Genomic DNA, 25,803 nt, shown 5'->3' with positions numbered 1-25,803 from the left:
CCCTAGTAGCTCCAGACTGGTATCATCCCTACATCACACACCCAGCAGCAAGAGAGTGTTTTCTTTCCCCTGTTTCTATAAAAAAATCCAAAATGTGTCTCAGTGGTCTGGTGTGGGTCACCATACCCATTCCTGAATCAACAGCTGGGTCCATGAGATGAAGATTCTGGGTGACTATTCCTGGTGTGGGTCCAGATGAAGAGGGGAAGTGGAGGGGTAACTAGCACTGCTTGAATGCATGTTCTGAAAGAGGACAAGGGATTTAAGGGCTGTGACCAGAAAAGGGGAAATGGATGTAGGGCAGGTGACAGATGACAAGATGCCACAGAACCAAGAATGCACAAGGCGTCTGCTGCTGCTGAGCGGAGTGGGTGGGGCCAACCTTCACAGCACACTGGCAAGTTTCTGAACATTTAAATACGCCCTTCTTGCAAGTTCTATCTTTTATCAAAATCAGGTTGCAATAGTTGCCAACCCCCCTGTCTCCCATGAATGAAAGTGCACTTCAGGCATAGACTCAGGTAACCCAGATATCTCTTTCCTATCTTTAGCTAAAGGGATGCCAAACCCGGATGACAGCTGGCTAATCCTGGTTCAAAAAGCATATGATCATCTCAATGGATGTTTGATGTTTTACAACACCAATGGCAACAACAGTAACTGAAATGCTCTCCTACTGTAAAATCCTTTCACTATATTTTGGTCATCTTAGTACTGTCAACAATAGCTTTTAAAAAATACATACTTTTAAAATTGATTTCAGAGAGGAAGGGAAAGGGAGAAAGAGATAGAAACATCAATGATGAGAGAGAATCTACTGGGGATTGAGACTGTGATCAGGCATGTGCCGTGACTGTGAATTGAACCTTGACCTCCTGGCTCATAGGTTGATACTCAACCTCTGAGCCACATTGGCTGGGCAGCAATAGCTTTATATCATCATTTGCATAGAATAGGAAAACTTTGGCATGTCCTTAATAGTGTACTGTGATTCTATTTTCTTCTTTTTCAGTCTAACCAACCCTGGTTGTATTTTCTTGCATGAATCCTTTATTTGGGGGCCATTTCCAGGCACCTCTACCTCTTCAATAGAACAAACCTACAGAACTCCAATGTCTCCGGGGAGAGAGCTACAGCTACAGTCACCAGACAAGGCAGATGTCGGAGAAGTAACCGGGCATAGAATCTCAACTCCAGGGCCCCACATACACATTCCCACATGTTTGGAGAAAGGAAAAGTTCAAAACCACATCAAACATACCCTGTGACCACTGGATATAAATATTACAAACAAACAAAATCAGCATTTAATGTGTACTTTAATTTGCTGACAGATATTTAAAAAATTAACATCAGAATGAATGACAAATGCCAACACCACAACAAAACCTTTAACCCAAGAGAAAAACAACTCACAATCAAAGCCGCCTGGCCTCTAATTAGCCCACAGCATCCCTGAAACAAGAAGCCAAAATAAAATAAACTGCCAGCACGGAGAAACTGTGCAGGGGGAAGGGAGAGCAGGGACAAAAAAATTAAGGCTTTCCACAACGTACTGAAAGTGATCATTGTTTGAAGCCTGCTTTACTGGCGTGGGGGTGGCGTGGGCAGAAGACTGCTGCCCAAACCTAAAGTATGTAGATGCCTTCTAACTCCACATTTATGTTTTAAATATTCTCTTACCCTGCAGGGTAAGTCACTTCAGATACAATTTAACATTATAAGGAGAATAGACTGACATTTATTCGACATCTGGTTTTCACCAAGCATCACCCTACGCGATTTCCCCAGCGACCAAGTGTTGGGGTTCATAGCCTGATGGCTAGCAGACTTGGGAAGTCGCAGCCACTCCACCAGGAGCCTGGCCAACCAAGGTTTTATATTTGTGAATATCAAAGAAACACCCAGCATCCACATGGGCGGAGAGTGTTTCCTGGGCACCTGCTGCTCAGAAAGCACAGGCAGCGTGTGCAGGGGGTGTGGCCTGGCGAGCCTGCCTCGGGGTGGGCTTCACCGCTGGCTCCATAAGAGCTTATTAGGTTTGTTTTGCTTTTTGTTTTTCTCTTCCATCTTTCACAGCAGCGGTAGGATTCTGGATTCCCTCCTTGTGGCTGAACAACTCCAGGCACCACATAGCAACTATGTCATACACAAGAGAAGCCCACCTCTTCGATGGATTTCCTTCAGGAGCAAACATGCTTCTTTCTCAGAATACCCCAGCGAATGTCTCCTCGCACCTCCTTCAGGGTTTCTGAACCACTCAGTACAGCACGGGGCCGGGGTCACACTCTCCCCGGACTCTGGGGTGGAAATGACTTCCCTAAGGTGCTGGGCTTCTTGCACAGGAGTGGTATGTGGAGGCAAACTGGGCCCCTTAGGAAAGAGTGGAGGAGGATGGCCATATCCCCACCCCACAGAAAGTTAACCCGAGGACACATCCTCTCCTGGCCCTCAGACAGGCATCTGTCTGGCAGAGACGTTCTGGAACCATAGCGGAGCAAAGACAGCAATAGTCGTGACCGTTACCAGTATGTGTCAGCTTACCTCCTAGAGCACAAGCCACTTGGAAGCAAAATCACTTATTTTTTTTTGCATGTGGGAAATGCCTGGACCTGAGTTCGTACTGGGCTGCACAGTCCAGGAGAAGGCAATTGTTCAGGGAAGATTCAAGGATGGCAAACGGCAACCCTCCCCCTGTTTGCTTTTAGTCCCTTGGGATTTGCATTGTGTATACACAAGTGTGTATATAAAACTCCAAAGCAAATCCATTCCTGTATTTAGGATTTTAAAAAGCTCGACATATGCCAGAAACTGGTTGGAGCCTGGAGCTTGGCACTGCAGACAGAGTTCGCAGTTTGTAGGCTTTGAAGTGAAAGTTTTTCCCTCCTGTTTTACTAGCAATGAAAAGAATTTTAAAGGAAAAGCACCAATGTTGGTGAGGAGTATTTTTCCATGGTGAACGATGTAATGTCTTTCGGTATAATCCTCTATTTAGAAAGCTAGATGCCTTAAAAGCAGTCACTGGCGCTACCAGTCGTGTCTTACATAACCACCGCTCATGAGAGATACGTCGGTTGTGAATGTTTTAAATATACCATGTTCTCCTATAACACCCAGAACTGGCTTACACTGTCATGGAGTAATATGCTAGGTGTTTTAGAGCAGTGGTTCTCAAATTTAAAGTGAAATATAGCCTGGAGAGTTATTAAAAATCAGAGGTGGGGACTCCACACCCATAGATTCTGATTCAGTGTGTGTGTGTGTGTGTGTGTGTGTGTGTGTGTGTGTGTGTATTGTAACTATGTATTTTTTTTGTGTGTGTGGTGGAGGGGAGTTTGTCATTTAACAAGCAACCCAGATGATTCAGATGCAGGAGGTCAATGGAGTTTAAAGAGAAACATCACACCTAGAACCTATAAAAAATTACAATTCCATGGCCAACAAGAATTGGAAGTTTAAATCACAATGTTTCTATTTATAAAAACTTGAAAATAATTGATCACTCCAGGGAAAATAAGAGTCTGCATGTTATACATTTGCCACAGGTTATCTTGTTATAGCCTGTAAGGTAATCAGGGTGGGTGATATTATTTTGACTTTGCTGATAAGGAACTCAATGCAGTTTAAATGATTTACTAAAGGTTACAAAACTAGTTGGGGCAGGTCGCTTGAGTTTCAAACAGAGGTCAAATAAGATGGCATCTCCTCAGACACTCCTAAAGTGAAAAGCTCATGAAGAAAATACAAGCATATTTTCTGATCCAGTTTTAAGTCAAGGTCTCCTCATCTCTCTAATTCAAAGCTCTACTTCAGCAGACGACTTTGGACTAAAAGAATTTGTCATTCACCTTCAAGCATTGGCTTTGGGGACCCGATATGGACAAGCTTGTTACCTATGGTTTTTCTATTTGCAGAAAGAAAAACAAATGGTCCCCTATTACAGATAAAGATCATCACACATTTTTTCCCCAGCTGAGGACTTTGGTATTATCCCAAGGAGAGACATAACTTGAGTTTTTAATTCACTTTAGACCTGGCTTAGGCCTAGAAAAATGGAAAAACAGGGTGTTCCTTAAAATCCCACAAATGTTGCATATTTTTGGGAGAGGAAGTATACAGATGACTTTTTTGATTTCAGCAACTTTCCCTGGGACTTCCTGGCTCCTTGTCTCGTTGGGTTTCACCCACCATACCTTGAGGTGCTTTAGGGAAGATAGAGACTCTGACAGTGGAAAATCACTCTCCTTCTACAGCCTTCCTTCCCTCTGCCCTCAGGGAAAACCTGCCTTCCCCCTCGTGAGAAAAACTCCAAATATAATGAATGAGACAAAGAAATATTTAATCAAATTAGTTTAGGAAACCCCAGCAGAAACAATGCATCTTTTCAACATTTTATGATGTTATGAATAGATAACGTCTGGTGTGTTAGTCTGTCTCCGGCTCCTGGGTGAGAAATGCCCTTTGCCATCAGACACTAGCTTCATTCTAGAGCTCAAAGGAACCATGTTTATTTGCCAAAAACCTGCTCCTTCATAAGCTACAAAAATGGTTTATAAAAATAACCAGAAACATTCTTAAAATAATGATCATGATGATGGTAGCGATGATGATAAAGCAGACTTTTCCCCTCCCTCCTAAGCACTCACTGTCTTAGCTCAGCTGCTATCACAAAATATCACAGACTGACTGACTTATCAGTAACAGAGATTTATTTCTCACGTTACTGGAGGCTGGAAGTCTGATATTAGGGTTCTAGCAAGGGCCCTCTTCCAGGCTGCAGACGTCTAACTTCTCCTTGTATCTTTGCATGGCAGAAAATGTGAGCTAGTCCCTGGTCTCTTCTTGTCGGATCACTAACCCCATTCAAGACCTAATTACCTCCAAAGACCCTACCTCCAAATATATCACCTTTGGGGTAGGACCTCAATATATTTAAGGGACACAAACCTGTAGTCCCTAACACAGTGATGGCGAACCTATGACACGTGTGTCAGAGGTGACACGCGAACTCATTTTTTTGGTTGATTTTTCTTTGTTAAATGGCATTTAAATATATAAAATAAATATCAAAAATATAAATCTTTGTTTTACTATGGTTGCAAATATCAAAAAATTTCTATATGTGACACGGCACCAGAGTTGTTAGGGTTTTTCAAAATGCTGACACGCCGAGCTCAAAAGGTTCGCCATCACTGGCCTAACATCAACCTAGAACCAAAGGGATGAACATGGCTTGGGCATATTTTCAACAGTTTGCCCAAAAAGTCAATCCTCTTGCTGATTACACCTGGGCCCAGTTCCTCCCCCCCCTTTTTTTTTTTTTTTTTTGAGGAAGCAGAAAATTAGACTTTAGGTTAGTTTTAGCCAGTCTCCTCCCATTTGATTTTTAAAGTGTTAAAAATGTTTTTTTGCCCTGACTGGTCATGCCTGGGTTGCAGGCTCAAACCCTGGTAGGAGGCATGCAGGAGGCAGCTGATCACATCGATGTTTCTTTCTCTCTCATTGATGTTTTTCTCTCCCTCTTCCTTCCTTTCTCTCTCTCTAAAAAAAAAAAAAAAAATCAATTTAAAAATCTTAAACATTTTTTTAAATAATTCTCTATCACTTTTCAAAGAACAAACCATTGGGTATCAGATACCAAGTGAAATAGTCCTAAAGTTGGCTCTGAGGTTATTTTCTGATACCCTGTCCCCAATCAGAATTCTTCCCAGAGAAAGACTGCAGATAATAAACGGCTCTTTAAACACAGACAGTGGATTACCGACTAAGAAATCCCATGACACGAAGACTACATTAATCATCTCATTCAATGTCTAATGAAAGCCTCACTCTCAGCGAGACGTGTTTGATTTCAAAACATCATTTGTCTCATGAAAACAAACCAACCAGCAAAAAAGTTAAATGACATGGTATAAGTAAAAAATAAAACGTTTTTATACTGAAATGACAGGTGATTTAATATATAATTTCTTTGCTTTTGGGTGGTAGAAATAGCTCATTAAATGTCTTCAAAAAGTCTCCAACTATGGAAATTTCACCATTAAGACTAGCCTTCGAACCACTCAGACCAGCATGCAACTTGGATAGTGAAAATGTGGCATGTTAATGACTGTCTGGCAAATGTGGTCCCTACACTTTGAAAGTCAACCTCTTGATGGGAGTGAGAATCAGCAACCAGCCTAAGAGTGTGTCTCTGGTTTGGCACTGGGAGCGGCTTTTAAAGGAACTGGCTTTATTAGCCAGTCACATATCAACTGAGTCCATCCTGTCAGCTGTCACCGTCCTCTAATTTAGAAACTATCTACAGCAATCAGCTGCAGTCCCTTTTATTGCCCTGCAAGTAAAATTCCCCCCCAAAAAATTCGTCAGGCCTCACCCACCCTTAGAAGGGAGAGAACCCAAAGCAGATATCTAGATACTGACAATTACAAGTGACTAAGATTGTTGTAAATACTTTCCTTGACTTGCTTTTTGGGGACAAACCATGTTGCATAAAAATATACTTAATTTTCTTAAATGTACACAAAGTGTCTTTGCTGGGAAATGCTCCTTTTGCTATACAACAATCTCCTCGATCCATTTACTGCTCTGTAATTTCCTCTGTCACTTGGATTTGAAAAAGAATGTGTATGTGTTTGTGTTTATTCCTTACAGAAAGCAAAGATGCATTAAAAATATAGAAGCCCACTCCAGGGGGAAATGTCTGTACCTCTGAGCACCCATCTACAAAGGCAGCCACCCGGGCACCTTGTGGTACATCAGCTAATTGATTTACCAATTGAAAGAGACAAGCAATGCCACCTTTGGATTATTTTACATGAAACAGCTGCTGGACGTGTACTGGGACTGGGGCAGACCCAGGAGTTTTGGTTCATTTCTGCAGAGTAAGTGAGGCAAAGATTATAGCAGCCATGTGTGCCATGTACAGGCCTGCCCCTAAAATATGTATTCCTGAGCCAGGAACACCAGTGGATACAGAGGAAGCCCTTGACCCACAGTCCTTTTCTTCCTACCCTTGGTCCTGTCCTACAGCACAAGCATCCTCATGAAAATGTTTGTGCACACCAGTGTTAACGTCCAACGGGCTCAGTGCACACCCTCTGCAAATAGCAGCCCCTTGGGCCCAGGGGTGTTCACCCTGGCCTGGAACTAGGTATAGAATCAGATAGGCGTGGGAAGTGGGCTTTCGGCTGCTCGGGAAAGAAACTCAGGGTCCTAAGGACCCAGGGAATAGATTAGAAGTAGGAGTGCTGGCTCTGGGCATGGAGGAGGTGTAGAACCTGGGATTGTCAAGCTTCTCTCCAGACCCCATACTGGGGAATTCTAAGATTCAGTCTGTCATTATTGATGGCTCAATCTCCAACACTGGACAATGAAAATATAAAGAAATTGTGAAAAAAAAAATGGAAACAAGTGTAAAAATCTTCAATCACAGTCTCTTTAGTTCAAGAGATGAACAATGAGATATTCTGACTAATTAATGATCTGGTTAATAGAGATATTAGATTTATCTTTCACAGGTGACTAATTATTAACTAACCAGAGTATAAATACACACTTAACATCAAAACAAAAATCGACACATTCATTGGATTATGCAACACCAAATATCCCTAGTTTTCCAAGAGCCATGAATTGTACACATCAGAATTGTGTGTAATTCACACAGAATTCATTACAGAAATGTGGACATGCTGGGTAGGTCAGAGGATTTAGGTTGATAATTTTCACAACAGTTAAAATTGCAAATGCCATTTCTGTGGACTGGACAACCACTTCCAGATGCTTTGATTTGGTTTGTTTCCCTCCTGATACATTTCTATGGCAAGAGGCACACCAACTCTCCTGAAGTTCATCATTGTCATGAGACACAGAAAGCCCCCACACAGGAAAGGATCATTTCATGAGACACAGGAAGTCCACTCACAGTTAGTAGCACTGACCTGTCCTTTCATATCTGGAGCAATAGGAATGGTGGGCCAGATGGTTGAGTAGATGCCAAAAAACACCAGCCAGATCAGCATGCTTCCCCAGACAGCCAGGTGACTGAACTGCAGAAGAAAACACATACTCAGGCAGGGCCGCCCCAATGGCACAGGAGAGCCACCTGACTCCACCAGCTGCACAACCTCTGTGTCCAAGCTAGCCTTCCTTATGGGAAGATTCGTACGACTCTGAAGTCATTGGAGAATTCACTCTTCCAATTTCCTTGTCTCCAAATGTTTAACAATGAGTTCAGATGACTAGTGGCTCCAAACTACCCTGAAGACAAAGGTGATTTGGCCACCACAGCTGATCTTCCTCTAGAGCAGGGGTGGGCAAACTTTTTGACTCGAGGGCCACAATGGGTTCTTAAACTGGACCGGAGGGCCGGAACAAAAGCATGGATGGAGTGTTTGTGTGAACTAATATAAATTCAAAGTAAACATCATTACATTAAAGGGTACGGTCTTTTTTTTTTTTTAGTTTTATTCATTTCAAATGGGCTGGATCTGGCCCGTGGGCTGTAGTTTGCCCACGGCTGCTCCAGATCCACCCATAGTATTAGAAGGCCCGTCTTATTCCTCACCAGTTGCTCCAATTTGGAGCTATATAAAACAAGGTCTCATTAGTTTAGTAACAGAATACTGAACAGACAAAACAAATAATATGTTTTTAGTTACCATTTTGAGGCATTGTTCTTTTCATTTTCCAAATACTGTAACTTTTTAAAAAAATCTGGAATGGGTATTACATTTTATGATGCCCCTTTAACCATCTACTGAGTTGTGAATTATTTATTTGTCCTCTTAATATTATGATTCTCAATGGATACATGGAACAGACTGACAGGTATCTGAAATGGGGGGAGGTAGGGGAGTGGATGAAAGCAGGTATAAAAAACATATATATGAAACATAGAACAGATAACAGTGTGTTGATAGCCAGAGGGAAAAGGAGGTGGTGAGGGTAGGTGCAGGAGGGCAAAGGGGGGATAAATGGGAACAGAAAGAGACTGCTTGGGGCAGTAGGTGCCTGGTGCAGTATGCAGATCATGTTCTGTTGAGTTACACATTTGAAACCTGTATGATTTTGTGAACCAACGTCACCCCAATAAACACTTCTTACTACCTCCTCCTTTAAAGTCTCAGGCTAAACCACTATCTCCTCTCACCTGGATTAATTGCCATTGTTTCTTAAGAGATTCCCTGTTTTGACATTAATCTCCCACTCATTCCCATTGTCTCAGCACAGAATTAGGAGCCTATTTAAACAGCAGTGACAGACAATCATGAAACTAATGGTATAATCTCCAAACATTGGAAATAAACAAAATGTCTAAAATGGGGTCTAATTAAATAAGTGATGGAATATTGGTAAGACTTAATACTCTAATAATGAACAATGATTTTATAGTAGTATACCCCAAGGGATGGAAAATGATTGTAATGTATTTTTAAGTGAAAAAGATGACAAAGCTCTATGTTCTATAATGCATTATCTTTTAAAAACACATAGAACAAAGTCTAGAAAGTCATATAGCAAAGTGGTCATATATCTCTTGATGGTAAAGTTATAGAAATTAAAAATTCTCCTTTTTGGCCTGTATTTTGTATTTTCTTTTTACAATGTGCATATATATTTGAAATGAGATTACTGTTAATAGAGCTTTATTAAGTGCCAAGCAAATGAATCATCAGAAAACTTTGGATTGCAAATTTGCCCTGATAAAGATCAAACCACATTTTTACGTGCAAAATAAAATAAGACAGTTGGACATTGCTTACTGTTTTTCCAAGGCTTAAAAAGAGTATCATACCAGGAAAAATATCTAGAGTAAATAGAGAAATAATTCTAGAGAAAACTTACTTTAGTCCAAGCTGTAGTCTCCAAACCAGCTTTCAGACAAACAGTGACAACAACATACTGTGAAGGAAAGAGGCATTTGGGAGACGGTATTATTCTTCGTGAGTTAGTTACTTTCCAGGAGGCACCCCAAGTATCCTCTCCGAGGCAGTTCCTCCAAGGCAGCTGCACTGGGCAAGTGCCATCTCAGTGCTAATGCTCTAGGGCAGTGGTTCTCAGCCTTCCTAATGCCGCGACCCTTTAATACAGTTCCTCATGTTGTGGTGACCCCCAATTTCATCGTTACAAATTGAACATAATTAAAGCATAGTGATTAATCACAAAAACAATATGTAATTATATATGTGTTTTCCGATGGTCTTAGGTGACCTCTGTGAAAGGGTCGTGTGACCCCCAAAGGGGTTGCGACCCACAGGTTGAGAACCGCTGCCCTAGGGGCTAGTTTTAGGGACCACAGACAGATTTACTTCAAGAAAAGCCCTCATTTTAGTAGTTGTCTTCTCACAAGTAATATTTAATTTTTCTCTTTATTTAACTTGGGAGAAATCACCTTCTTCAGTGTCCCTCCCTCCCCTCCCCCACTTCCCCCCACCCCCCACATTGGTAGACCTGGAATGGCCATTTAAAGAATGGGGAAATCTGTTCATCATTGTGCAGAAACCGTGACCCTGCTTAATCTTCACCAGAAAATGAGGTCAGCATTTCACAACCATTCTGAGCTTTAAGGATTCTAAAATATATAATTTAACGATCTGAAATAAATGATAATGAGAACAGCTTTATATAAAGGGTTTTGAGAAGCAGAGTCCACACCTGTGCTATTTAAGAACGGCTCAGTACACAGAGAAATAAACTTACCGTGTAAACAATATTCCCAACAAATAAATAGTCTGTGGCATGACCGTTGGCCAACGCAGTGTCTGAAAAACAAAGAAGTTACTACTAACCTCCGGAGGACAGCACTGCAGTCTATTTTACTCAGAATATAAAAGCAAAACTTTAAAAATATTTGTCAGCACATAAAGGAATTTCCAAAATTATGTCTGTGTTTCTGAATTATTTTTGTGTATTTTCTCCAAATGAACCAAACAAAATAGAATTATCTAAGTCAAGTCAGCTAGCCTGCTGTGAAAACGCCAGTTTTTATCCAGAGGAGTCAAAGCCTATGTTAAGATGGGGAATGGTTTCTTTGAATGGCCAATCTCCTTTTATTCTGTTTTATGCTCAAATTCAGACCTGTGGCCTACCGGCCAAGTATACAGGAGTTTTTGTGTTCAGAATTTCAATCCACACATAATTGGGCTCAGGGATTTACCCATGTGCTTGTTGAAGAATCTTATTAAAGAATTAAAATCTGCTTAGTTTTCTAAAACACCATAATAATCAAGTGTCGCCACAGGTAGAATCTGGTAATCCTGGAACCCTGGACCTAGCACCAGGGCATGCCCTTCTTCCTGATTCTAGAGTGGGGAACATAGGGTTATCCTAGGAGGAGGAGGAGGAAGAGGAGGAGGAGGAGGAGGAGGAGGAGGAGGAGGAGGAGGAGGAAGAGGAGAGAGACAATGACCACAGACTTTAAAAGGAATGATCTCAAAGCTTAGGGAGAGGAGGTGGTAAAGAGAGACTAGAAGCTTAGGTAGGATTTCATTAAAAGGGAAGAAAGAGAGCCCTAGCTGATTTGGCTTAGTGGATAGAGCATTGGCTCATGGACTGAAGGGTGCCAGGTTTAATTCCAGTCAAGGGCACCTACTTTAGTTTCAGGCTCGACCCCGGCCTGACAGGGCCACTTGCAGGAGGCAACCAATCAATGCATTTATCTCACATTCTCTCTCTCTGTCTCTCCCCTTCCCTTCCATTCTCTCTAAAAATCAATGGAAAAATATCCTTGGGTGAGGATTAACATAAATAAATAAATAAATAAATAAATAAATAAATAAATAAATAAATAAATAAGTAAGTAAGTAAGTAAATAAATAAATAAAAAGGAAGGGAAAAGTTAAAAAAAATAAGGGAGAGGCTAAATTAACCAAGAAGGTAACAAGTTGATGTATTACCAAATAGCTATTCAAAATTGTGGAGGTTTACTTTTCAGTAAATGGCCCTAAGATTGTTTTAATAATAAATATGACATTTTATTTTTATTTATTTTAATAAAGTGTTATTGACTCAGAGAGAAAGGGAGAGGGAGAGAGAGACAGAAACATCAATGGTGATAGAGAATCATTGATTGGCTGCCTCCTGCATGCCCCCTATTGGGGATTGAGCTGCAACCAGGCATATGCCCTTGACTGGAATTGAACCCAGGACCCTTCAGTCTGCAGGCTGACACTTTATCCACTGAGCCAAACCAGTTAGGGCTAAATGTGACATTTTAAAAGCATGTCTCAATAAAGAAACACTTGAGATTAGACAGGGGACCATTTATTTGATTCTAATATAGATTACAGCCTTGAAAGAGGTAACAATATCCTTTCTTTATACAACAAATATTTATTTGAAGTCTACTTTATGCCAGGTACTATTATGGGAATGGGGAGACAAGGTCCCGGCCTTCAAGTAGCTCACACTATAGTGAGGGAGCCAGAACATAAACACAAATACATGTGCAATAAAATGTCAGGTGTAATCTATAGATATAAAAGCCTAAGCAACTAAATGACTGAACGACCCAATGACAGGTTGACTGGTTGCTATGATGTGCACTCACCTAGAGGGGGCAGATGTTCAATGCAGGAGCTGCCCCCTGGTGGTCAGTGAGCTCCCACAGCCAATCTCCCACAGCCAGCCAAACTCCCTCAGTCCCTCCCCCTGGCTGGCCGTACCCTCCCACCCAGCCCCGGTCGGCCCCAATAACCGGCTAGTCCAAGGGACCCCACCCATGCATGAATTTGTGCACCAGGCCTCTAGTAAGTTCTATAAAGAAATATAAGGTAGGATAATGGAACAGAGCATGACAGAGGTTGCTCTTTTAGATAGGGAGTTCAGGAAAAATCTTTTTGAGAAGATAACATTTGAGAAGATCTGAGCAGTACGAAGGGGTGAGTTAAATGAATATCTAAGGGGAGAGCATTCCAAGCAGAGAGAAATTGCCAACAGTCTGAATATAGACACATAGATGAGCTCAAAGACCATCACAAAGACCAGTTTGGCTGGTGAAACTCGGAAATACTTAGACAGAAGGGTCAAATTAACGTAGGCCATGGCAAGGAGTTGGGGTTTTACCATATTGTTAAATAGAGGCCTGGTGCACGAATTAGTGCATGGGTGGGGTCCCCAGGGGGGTGGGGAGGCCAGGATGTGATCAGCTCTTTGGGCAGGCAGTGGGACACCCTTGCCGGCCCGGGATCCGGATCCATCCCCCTGACATTCACGCAGGTTGTCAGGAGCCACCTGGCGGCTGCTTTTATATCCTTTCTTCCTTGTGGAGCATCTAGGGAGGGGAAGCGGCCACAGTGCCTGAGGCCGACTTTCAGGAGGCCAGCAGTGCTGTCGGAATCATGCCAGCGGTGCTGGTCCATCGGTGCCTGGCCTGTTCTCTGGATATTGGACCTGCAGGACTACTGAGGGAGTGAGTGGCTGCCACTGGGCTGGTAGGCCCTGGGACGGGTTGGTTAGCTGAGCGGCGCTTCTGCTGTGGGAGCTCACTAACCACCAGGAGGCAGCTCCTGCATCGAGTGTCTGCCCCCTGGTGGCCAATGTGTGTCATAGCAACCAGTTGTTCTGGTCATTTAGTTGTAAAGGTCTCTTAGGCTTTTATGTATAAAGACTAGTGGCCTGGTGCACAAAATTCGTGCATGGGGGGGGGGGTCCCTCAGCCCATCCTACACCCTCTCCAATTGGGGACCCTTTGGGGATGTCTGACTGCCGATCCACAGGGATCGGGCCTAAACCAGCAGTTGGACATTCCTCTTGCAATCTGGGACTGCTGGCTCCTAATCGCTCACCTGCATGCCTGCCTGATCACCCTTAACTGCCTCTGCCTGCCTGCCTGATTGCCCCTAACCCCTCTGCCTTCCTGCCTGATCGCCCCTAACTGCCTCTGACGGCCTGCCTGATCACCCCTAAATGCCCTCCCCTGCCGGCCTGATCTCGCCCCCAACTGCCTCTGCCTGCCTGATCACCCCTAACTGCCCTCCCCTGCCAGCCTGATCTCACCCCCAACTGCCCTCCCCTGCCGCCCTGGTTGCCCCCAAATACCCTCCCCTGATGGCCTGATCTCACCCCCAACAACTCTCCCCTGCTGGCCTGATCTCAATAATAACTACTCTCCTCTCCCTGCCTGATTGCCCCCAACTGCCCTCTCCTGCAGGCCTGATCTTGCCCCCAACTGCCCTCTCTGCCTCGGCCCCCACCATCATGGCTTTGTCTGTAAGGAAGTTGACATCCGGAAGATGGCCGGTCGACCCAGTCTAATTAGCCCTTTTATTAGTATGATAGATTATATAGGATAGGATTGCTTAAATAGGGGGAGGAGGAAAGCCTTTTTCAGCAGGAGGAGATGCTCTTTGCAGACAAAAATACATAATCCCTATATCTGGACTGATAGCCAGCCATATGCACTATACTGCCAAACCAGTCATTAAAAAATTGAACTGCTTTCTTACACCTTACACCAAACAGCTGTTGCCCTTAAAATCCCTCCTCACCCCCCACCTTGGGTTCTGCCTTCACAGTTCACCCAGATTAGGTTCTGATTGGTCGGTTTATATGCCAGTCAGTGTCAAAAGCTCCACCTCTTAGGCAGACATTGGCTCCTCGCACTTCACCCAGATTTGGTTATGATTGGTCGGTTTCTAGCCAGTCAGCGGTCTCCAGGCCTATCTCTGGGCCTGATCAGAGAGGTGGGGCTGATCAGCAGCCCCCCACCGTGACCAGAGAGAAACAGAGGTGCAGCTGCTGGCGAAGCCCAGAGAGAAAGAGAGAGGCAACGGCTGATCAAAAGCTGCCATGGGTCAGACCCTGCCTCTTTCTTCAGGCCTCTCTCCAGGCCTGATCCTCAGCCCCCTTGGCAGTCAGTGCTGGGTCGCAGCACCCACAGCAGCAGCAGCAGCAGTCAGTGCTGGGTCGCCATGGCAGCCATGGCAACCCAGCACTGACTGCAGGAGTGACTTCTGGTCGGTTGAATCTGTGGTTGTTACGGACCCTGGGTTTTTATATATTAGGATTGTGATAGGAAATCACTGGAGGATTCTGAACAGGGAGTAAACTGGTATGAGTGATGCTCTTAAAATAGTCTAGCTTTTATGGGAGAACAGATCTTGGACTACCCAAACCGGAGTAACAATAAGTGCAATGCTGGTATGGGAATGATTATAGCAATCTTCCCAGGAGGGTGGCACTGGTGGTGTGCAGGCTGTGACCAACATGGTAGCCACTGGCTGCTATAGTTGTTTATATTTCAATTAATTTAAAAATCCCTCAATGCTTGGTGGCCTTCAAAAGGGGTAAACTCTGATTACCAACAGGACTGATGGCTCACTTAGGAGGAGAAAGCCTCCATGGAGACCCTTAAGACCCCTGAACACTCTGTGGGCAGTTTGGCATGGGCAGGAGGAACATGTGGGGAAACCAAAGGATCCTTCCCAAAGGTAGCTTCTAAAGTTTTATTATGCATTCATTTCTACTTGTCATGATAGCAAAGTGCTACTGCCATTAAATAAAATGTTGACCTTGAGGTCATTTAAATACACTTAAACTAACTGTAATAAAGACAGAATTAACCTAACCTTTTAGTTCATTTCAGAAGGAAAACTCACCATCACATTTTAGTATTCTGCTTAGGAAAGAGTGTCTCCTGTCCCAGTCAAACTAATATCATCTGGAAATAATTTATTCCTTGGAGGAGGAACTCCCAAACCAACTTGAGGTTTGGGACATGCCAAGCACTTCTGAAAAGATGCATCTTCTAAACAAGTCACAAGTTACCACTCTGTACACCCTGGCTCAGAAAATCCCATGGAATGGATTTCTCTCTTACAGGTTATATTTCAAATGTTTTAGAGGCAAATCCCTGTGGGTATCATTCCTTGTTAAAACTTGCCAATAGCATACCCCTGAAGGAGAGATCAGAAGTCCTATGAAATCATTTGTGGATGAATGCTTTAATGAGCTACAGCTTGCTGGTAACCCCAGCCTGGAAAAGCCTGCTTTGATTGTCCAGGTTTACTCCTAAAGGTTGTTTCTGCTAAATTATTTCTTCCCACTTTGCTTAGTGTTAACAGTACTGTGGTGATTCCAACACTCTTGTCAGGAAAGTATCTTTCCTATAGTTAAGCTGTTTTAATTTTAGTCAGATATTGAAAATTCCAGTGATGTTTTTTGATAGAGGAAAAAGAACCCCCAAACCAAGGTCAGTAGTTAGGTTCCCCAAGCCAGCCTTCCAAACATCATCCCACCCCACATATGTAAATGTAGTAAGAACATTACTTCAGACAAAGCAGCATGGGAGGGGATAGATGGATATTTGGGAGCAAGGGGGCAGTGAGAAGGGAAAGGGCAATTCCAGTGAAAAAAGGGACTCAGCCTGCATAGAGGTCTGGAGGGGGGCTCCAGCCTGACTCCATCCTGCCCCAATGGGATGGTGAGCAGCCGAGGTGGGGTGGGGCTGAGGTGCTAGGTGCCAGGTGTTGAGGTCAGCAGGTGCCAAACCCTGCAAGGCTCTAAGAAGGTCCCTATAAAAGAGATCCACCAAAAGTGCATGTGGAGAACTGTGATCTCACCAAACCTTTGTTTCCTTATGTTAACCAGCCTGACCAAACCCATCATTAGCACACAAAGGCTACCAGCAAGAGGAGGGGCAAGAAGGAGTAACTAACGGCCTGTTGCATCAAGAACAGTTGGCATTTAACTGAACAATCTGAGATGTCAGTCTTTTGCAAATCCAGGATCAGATTCACCCTTCTGAGGGCTGAAAAGAGAGAGGAGGGCGTTGCCTACAGCCAGTGTGTCTTAGAGGCTCAGGTAATGCTATGGCTTCAGGATCCACTGACCCACAGCAGTGGTTAAGCCGGTTCTCCCAGGCTGATATTATTTGCAGAATCCGGTTGGATCCAACATAATGTAGGATTAGCCAAATGAGGTTTAGAAACACAGTCACTGACACAGACTGTTGTGGACAATTGGGACAAAACCACATAGCCCTCCACATTAGCAGTGGCAGCCCAAAATGCTGCATGCAAAAACCTCTTTGAAAATAACTGCGGGAAAACCCAGGGTTTGTAAGAAAAGTATGTCTCATTTTCCTAACAGACAGAATGATCAAGGAACTTACTTCAGAATATTCCAAAGGGCTAGGCTGATGACATTTATAAAGATGCCATTTCAATTAAATGCTCATTAAAAACATTACCTCATTACCCAGCTAAACCACAAAAATCTACTCAGAAATGGTTTTGACAAAAAGCAAAATTTGAAGACAACGTTATAGCATAGCACAGTACAGTCAGAGAGGATCGGATTTAATAATCAGGAAAACAGATGGGGCGGATTTATAGGTGTATTTTGAATGTAGTAAGAATCCATGGAGCACATGAACTAACCACCACAGGAAGCTCGAGCACATGTGACTCAGTGGGGAGAATTAAGGCGGAGGTGGCACCATTCCCTTGACATCGAGGCATGTGCCAAGAATTTGGGTTGGAGAGCAGATGCCCAGCATCTCCTGCTTTCCCTCTCCTGCCCTTTTGCTTAGAGATCTTTCAGAAGCACTTGTTCAGAGCAGCCCCAATTCCTGAATATTATCAGGCTGCCTTTCTCGACCTCACTTCTGGGCCCTTTTAAGATTCCAGAGGTTCAGAGGAGGTACAATGCCAACCAGCTACTCTTAGATTAATCTCAACAGTGAAAATGTATTCCAAGTTTCACATAACAAATTTACAAACTTTTAGAACCCATTCTGTTCAAATGCTTGTACTGCCTGAACAATAACTGAAATGAGGTTTTCTGCTTCCAACACTATGCTTTCATGAAGAGAAAATTTATTTTTTCCTTTCTCTGTAAAGAGTAGTAAAAAATATCGGAAAGAGTCTATAAAAGGTAGAGTTTATTCAAGTGTTAGTGATTATAATTACATTTATAACCAACGTTGGGTTAAGTTCCTGGTTATATAAGCCTTTTGCTAGATTTTCTCTTCTCTATGGCCATTTCTGATGAATATGAAACTCAAATTTCAATATTTTTCTTTTTTCACTTGTTTACTAAAAATAGATTTTTAAAAGGAAGTAAAGAGGATGGAAAGTACACTCAATTGCCAATGTTAAACAGCCACTTTATGAGGCCATAGACTCTTTGCTTATGCTCGGGTGCCCAGCTAAATAACATTCCCCAGTCCCTGGTACCCAGTTGGAGCCCTGAAACTACTTGTTGCCACTCAGACATGAGCAGAAGTGATGGCTCACTTCTTGCCAGAGACGGTTAAGAACAAGCTATGCTGCTCCTGGTTGTCTCCCTTACAGTGTTAAGGCTGAGGGTAAACTCAGGGGCCATGCACTAAATGGAGCCCCATTGTATTGAATTGGACCCAGTTTTATTTTACTCAGGCACAGTAAGACACGCACACATGGAAATGAGTGTCAAGAGGAAAAAATTTATACTTATAGATCCCCAGAAACAGGAGGCACAGGAGGCACCATGCAGGGCTACATGTAGAAGCACCAGGGTTGGTCAAGGAGGCAGAGGGGAGAGCATGGCCCAGAGCCGTTGTTACAGTTTTCAAGGAAGGAAATGGGCAGGGCAGGGTAGGTACACTGTGTTAGCCTAGGATTAAATAGTTTAATAATTTCCTCAGGCACTGGGTTTAAGGCAGTCCATAGTTGTCTGGTTCCTGGCCCCAGGGTTTAGGTCAGGAGGATATTGGCTTGGTGTGTGGGAGTTTGATAAAGGAGACGGTGGGGGTGTGGGTTCTAGGCTGGTTGCTTTGATCTTGCAAGGAAGTAATTTGCTCTCTCTAGGAATTTGTTAACCCTGGGAGGAATAGTCTCTCCAGGATCAAGGCTCCTAATGTCAGAGCATCAGAAAAACAGAGAATATGGTAACTACACCTATGAACAATGCAGTCCTCCATTTGGTAGTGACATGAGTAAGAAATAAGCCTTTACTGGGTAAGCCCCTGGGATTTGGGATTGTTTGTTGTAGCAGCTATTCCCACCCTGGCTAACACACCTTGATTCAACTTCCTGATAAAGTTATAAGGGTCAAATCTGGGTACTCTGGCTCACACTTCTTATAACATTACACTAAATCCAACTCTTTAAAATACATGTAATGTAGAGTTTATTAAAAGAGACACTGAAACCTAAGAAATATTTAACAGAATGGAAATAATGGCCCTTCCAACCAAACTGTGTTTCCAAACAGCAGTGCTATGGATGTGTGGGCAGGACATCTCCAGAGCTGTATCTACCAGTCCACTGTGTTTAAAGCATGTCAAAACAGAAAAAAAAAAAATGTATTTTGAATTTGGAAACTTGGTCTTATTTTAAGTGTATTATACTAGTTATTTAGATTTATAAGCTGTAGTTTCGTTTGTATAAATCAAAAAGCTCCTAGAGTGCCCTGTCTTTCTAGTTTTTAGTGAGCAAGTTCCACTCACTCATCTATATGCTGCAGGATTTTGTGAGCGTCCTCCGCTCGGCCCTGGCCTCTCAGAAGGTTTTCCAGATGGCAGAGGCCACGTGGAGCTACTATTCCCCACTCTCCCCCTCCCCCCTCATTTAGCATTCAATGTTCATCTCTGGATCTTTATTTTAGATCTTTTAAAATCTGTACACAGTACGGTCAGTGAATTAAAGGGGAACAAAATGTCAATTTATGGTTTCATGTACCTGACTTTAAAATATAGTATTTTGTTGGTAAACTTTGTGACTGCAACAGCCTACACTTTTGAAGGGTTTAACAGGGGTGGGCAAACTTTTTGACTCGAGGGCCACAATGGGTTCTTAAACTGGACCGGAGGGCCGGAACAAAAGCATGGATGGAGTGTTTGTGTGAACTAATATAAATTCAAAGTAAACATCATTACATAAAAGGGTACAGTCTTTTTTTTTTTTTTTTTTTTTTAGTTTTATTCATTTCAAACGGGCCGGATCCAGCCTGCGGGCCGTAGTTTGCCCACGGCTGGTTTAGAACATATTACAATTGGGTAGATTAGGGAAGATTCATTAATGTGATATTGAATTCTTCCAACTTTATCTCCAAAGCAGCCCTTTAGTCCCTCTACTTCTCTCCACTGCCGTTGTCACTACAGTAGACCAGGCAGCAGCCAGCCTGGACTCCAACAATCATCCTCCCAGTGTGGTTACATTAAAATAAACCAGAAATATGGCTCTCTGCTTATCAGTGGCTTCCATTAAACTTATAATACAAAGACTCACAAATCCCCCAAAGCTTGGGAGGTCTCATGTCCTTGTCTCCATCATTGTCATCCCAAGGCAATCTGATTCTCACACTGTGTTCCCCACCACCATCCACATATGCCTTCTGCACTTGAAATCACTCTCTCAACCAGGCTATCCCACATCCCTTTTCTCTCTACTCTTTACCTGGCTCACTGATGCTCATCCTTTAACTCTGCTGTCACATCGTCCTGGAAGAAAGCCTTAAAACTCAATGGGACCAGGCTAGCTTTCCTTGGCATACATACATTTGACCTTGACCTTTTTCTTTTGCAATACTTCTCATTGTGCAAGCTTGCCTGCCCTAGGTGTAAGTTCCATAAGGGCAGGGAATGTGCCTGTTATACACGTGACTGTATGCCCAGAAACCATTAAGCCTGGCATAAAGAACATAGCCATTGTCTTTTTCTTTATAATGAGTGAATGCTGAGTTTAAGAAGGTGCAACCTCAGAGAACAATGGTGGCCTTGCTCAAATTGTGCTTAATGTAAAACAATGCAGACCATCAGGGTTTACATGATATAAAACAGCCAAGTGTATAGTAACAGGTTTAGGTCATAAACAGTTCAAGCTAAAATGACCCAATAAGGCCACAGAGAGAAGTACACCATGTTTCATTTTATGCATGTACATTATTTCAGTTTATAAAACATGCCTAATCTTCCAGTAGCATATTTATTAAAAAGTATAAAATTCTCCCAAAATGTTGAGAAACCTTGTTGCTTAATTAGTGCCAATATAATAAGTATCCATATGGTATTTTTTTGTCTGGAAGTGGGTGGGAATGGTTCTAAGGGTATGGACTGTGAGCAATCCAGAACACATATTTTTTTTTAAATATATTTTATTGATTTTTTACAGAGAGGAAGAGAGACAGATAGAGAGTCAGAAACATCGATGAGAGAGAAACATCGATCAGCCGCCTCCTACACAACCCCCCCTGGGGAAGCGCCCACAACCCAGGTACATGCCCTTGACCGGAATCGAACCTGGGACCCCTCAGTACGCAGGCCGACGCTCTATCCACTGAGCCAAACCGGTTTCAGCAGAACACATATTTTTGAAAAAATTATTTTCTGCTAGTAAGTATTCAGTAGTCTCTTTCCGATCACCTCCTTTTTATATTTCATCAAGAAAAATTGGAAAATTTCCTTTTTTAAAAATGAAAACTGATTTTACATTCTTTTGCCAATAACCACATTCCTCTTCAAGGAGGGTTGCTCAAATATGCAGATGGAATACACCAATGGAAAACCTAAGTGTGGCCTGAAATCAAGGCTCCTGATGAATTCTGGTGCCTATGAAGGTGACTTCTCTGGTTTTAAACTATACTCACTGTTCAGATCAAAGGGTGGGAGCTGCAGGCAGGCCATGGGAGTAACCGTAAAGTTGTGATGGTTGGAAGAAATCTGATTTACTGAATTGCTTGAGTGGAAAACTTTATTTTGAAACTTGAAATGAATCATCACAAACTCCATCAGGAAAGGAGTGCTTTGTAAAGTCTATCCAAAACCATGCAAAAATAAGCAAAGCAAAATTCTTGGAAGCTTTCTAAGGAATGAACAATGTACTCACACCTTCTCAAAAAGATTTCTTCCCAACAATTATGTGCCCAAGTGAACAGCACTGACATGTACTTAAGACTCTCACCATGGACAGTGAGGAGAGAATTTTGGTAAAATTCACTGTCTTTATGACACAACCCACATAGTATGAAACAATGACATGAAGCTACCCTTGTGACCGTGGTGCCCAGTCAAGCAAAACTCCGCAGGCTTTGAGTTTGGGCAAGTGTCTGAGGGACAGCTTCAGGCAGGACTGGGAGGACAGAGGGAGGCCTAAAGGCAACTTTCTATTAGACCAAGATCCCCTTCAATGCTTCAAACGTGCCCCAGGCTGTCTCAGAGTGGTGCCGTGCTCCTATGCTACTCTGGGGGCGGGTGAACGCATGCTTCTAAATGGCAGTTGTAAGTGTAACGGAACTCATGTGTACGTAGGGCAGTCAATCAGTGCCCACAAATAAGAAATCCAATCAGTTGCCATATCTCAGTCTTTTCAAACTTGCAGACTTTCTTGATTTCCACCACTGACTTCTCTACGACTCCTCCCCCGCCCCCTACCCCCCCCCCGCCCCATAACCCCATGCTCTCTTGCCAATCTTACACGTGCAAACTCCACCAAGTAACTCTGTGACCTTAAACCCTTCACTGAGAAAAAGTCCTCACCTGGGTTTTTGTGACCTTATCATCACCTAACTTCTTTACCCCCTTTTCCAGCCACTCCTTCCCACCATCCATACTCCTCCCCCTGCCCCCCGCCCCTGCCATAGCTCTCTTGACAAGGGGTGCTGTGCTGACCCCAGAGGGGAAGTTGGAAATGTGTGGAGACATGTTTTGGTTTATAGTTGCACAAGGGCAGGGAAAGAGGGGAGTGCCGATGACATTTACTGTCCAGGCCAGGGATGCTCAGTGTCCTGAAAGGTTCATGACAGGCTGAATAAAGTCTAGAATCCAGCCCCCACTCCACTCCCACCTCCACCCATTGGAAAGACAGTTGACCCCTGAATACAGGTTTGAACTATGAGTCTAGTTATATGTGGATTTTTTCAACAAAAACTGTAAATGTATTTTCTCTTTCTTATGATTTTCTTAATTATATTCTTTTCTCTAGTTTATTGCATGCATACAATACATAATACATATAACATACAAAATAGGTGTTAATTGCCTGTTTATGTTATTGGTAAGGTTTCCAGTCAGTAGTAGGCTATCAGTAAATACATTTTTGAGGAATCAAAAGTTTACGTGGTTTTTTGACTGCTCTAGGGGGTCAGCATCCGTGTTGTTCAAGGGTCAGCTGGACTGCTGACGGCCTCCTCAGGTTCCTCCTCAGTGCAGGCTCTGTGTGCTTGCTTGGTCCTGGCCAGGGATGCTTTCTCCCCACCTTTCCTCTGCTCCACTTGATTGCACCCTTCTCATCTTTCAAGAACTTAAATATTACTTCCTTTGAGAAGATTCTTGCTTGACCCACTAGACTAGGTTGTATCCCTGTATTATAAGCTCCACCTGCAGTCTGTAGACAGAGCATGCCAGTAATAAAACATTATTTACATAATTCCTGATCATCAGCTCTAACTTTATATAAGCCCCCAGAGGGCAAGATAGGCCGAGTTTATATCCATTGTACTCACTGTCAGGCCATCATAGATATGTCATGATTTTGCTGAATAAGTAAGTTCTCAACACTTATTTCCTCCTTAATACACACATTCCCATCTCCTGGATTTAATCCTCCTTAAACTCTCCCCTGGAATACCCAGAGACACACCTAGTATCCTTGTCATCCACCTTCTATCATTCACATGATAGATTATTTTTTTTTCAAATTGCTCTGATAACACTCTCCTTAATCTAAATTCCATATTGACTCTTCAATTCCTAAAAATTCCTTAAGTCCCAGTTTCTTAACCTCACATTCAAAGCCCTCTGCAATCCAGCTTTTGCCTGCTTCCTGAAACTTTTCATTATCTTCCACCCTTGAAGCGATGAACTTCTCAGCTTTCCACATCTGCCCTAAAATTCCCCACTTTGTCTGGCTCCTCCCTCCATTCCTACACATCTCAATCCTACTTGACTTCCAGGCTAAGCCTAAATGTTATCTCCCCTAACAAATTATTAATAATTCCAAATGAAAGGCATCTCTTTCTCAGCCCTCTGAAATCTGATGGGACTTTATCTGTATTTGATGTGAGACAGTTATTTTCTACCTTGTGCTGGAATTATCCACGTGTGAATATAATCTCCTTCATCAGACTACAAACTCTTTGAAGATCAGACCTCATTGATCTATATTCCTAATACCCTTAGGATCTATTACAGTGTCTTGGACATAAATATTACATGAATTAATAAGGTTAATGAGCAATGATGTAATCATTTTTGCTGTGCACTAATAGTGAGAATTTAGCAATTAATTCTAAAATACTCATGCAATTTGTTAGAGGAAGTCAACTAAAAAACAAGAAAACCAGTGGCCTTCCTTTGTTCTATGCCAAATACACAATATTTTCAATTTATTTCATCTTAAACTATTTCACTCAATAGGTCATTGTTTACAACACAACTGAAAAAATTCTCAATGCTGAAGCCTTAATAAATATAACCATATGATGACATCAATGATGATGATAATAATAGAAATAAGAAAAAAAATCACCTTATTGGCTGACTGTCAGGCAAACTGTGAATCTGAGGGAAGCAGATAAGGGCAGCAGAAGCTAACTTGAAATTCACTTGATGATACATCAGGTTATATTAGTAACAGTCGGGAGTCTATCCTCTAAGCATACAGCACAAGGCAAATGAATGGATTTACGTAACAAAATCTAGTGAACTACAGCAATTCCACCATAAACTACAAGCCACAATCTCATACCACATAATCATAGCTCCGGGATTAGGAAACCAATGTTTTTACTGCAAAATGGGGCCATATTAGTTCCTTTTGAAGCAGGTAAGTGAATGACCATCTTGTAAAACTTCTCAGAGTCCAAAGACAAGCATTTCAGACTGAGAGCGTAATGTCTACATGATAAGGGTACGGGGTCTGGAGGTACTACTTGTGGTCAACCTGCACTATCTACTGTCTCTTCCTAAGCACAAATGGCTGGGCTCAGGGACCAAAGAACAGTTACCAAAACTGTCCTGATGCTTATCAGACATATTGCTTCCCATCTGCGGTCGCTCCTAATAAAATGATGGCTGCTTCTACCACTAAATTGTCAGAGCTGCTAAAACCAACCATATCCAATACTCATATTCGTAAACCCCTAAAAAATCATTTCAAGATAAATTAAATCTACTATGAGTAAAGATGAATCACAGGAAAGCTTTAGAGTTAAACAAAAATGATCACATTAGAACGTCCCTTTGGGGGTGGGGCTAGAAGCAGAAAATTTCATTTTCTGATCTAGAGACTTAGGGACCCTCAAAGGGTCCTACAGAGGGCTCTGAATGTGAGGTCTGAGGAAATGGAAAGAATAGGTCATAGGGTAGAATAAACTGGCAGTGCATGCATTTTGTCTGTCAGGATTTAATAGGTTAATATCAGTGAGGATGAATCATATCTGCTTGAAGCACAGAACACATTGACACAGAAACAAAGAAGCTTGGAAACTTTATATTCTTTAGGTCTCTGAACAATCAAAGGCCTTGTCTAGTCAACATTTGGAGTAATTTTTCCCAGGGGAATTATCACTATTTGAAAGGGATGAAAGAGTAGCATTCTTGTGATACCTTTTCGTTTTCTGAGACTAAAAGCTGTCTCTGTGAGAGGCAACATTTGGATGTATTGAGAAGTGTGCACACATGCAGTCAGTGGCTTTTCTCAAACATCTTCTAGCTGTAGGGAAGACTACAACTCATCGGGAGCTATATCCTTAAACACACTTCAAACATTTGCTTGAAAAGTATATATATGTCAAGGAGTGAAGACTCAGGAAACTAGGTTAAAATTAGACTTCTAAAAGATTTTAGTTACTCTGCTTAAGGTTTGTGTAGCTTAGAAA

General features: G+C 42.5%; 1 protein-coding gene across 3 annotated transcripts in view; it reads right to left on the bottom strand.

Annotated features, from left to right (window-relative positions):
* The window catches only part of ATP8A2 (ATPase phospholipid transporting 8A2), a 680,267-nt gene that overhangs the window by 160,905 nt on the left and 493,559 nt on the right, over window positions 1-25,803 (bottom strand). For all 3 annotated transcript variants that reach the window (XM_059684018.1, XM_059684019.1, XM_059684020.1), the window contains 3 exons: window positions 10,705-10,766; window positions 9,850-9,906; window positions 7,944-8,051 (listed from right to left, as the gene is read on the bottom strand). In XM_059684018.1, the coding sequence (XP_059540001.1) occupies window positions 7,944-8,051; window positions 9,850-9,906; window positions 10,705-10,766 (227 nt within the window). The remainder of the gene's footprint in view (window positions 1-7,943; window positions 8,052-9,849; window positions 9,907-10,704; window positions 10,767-25,803) is intronic.

Source organism: Myotis daubentonii, chromosome 2 (genome assembly GCF_963259705.1).
Source record: "Myotis daubentonii chromosome 2, mMyoDau2.1, whole genome shotgun sequence".
NCBI lineage: Eukaryota > Metazoa > Chordata > Mammalia > Chiroptera > Vespertilionidae > Myotis > Myotis daubentonii.
Note: the sequence above shows the minus strand (reverse complement) of the source record. Positions and strands in the feature narration are given on the sequence as shown.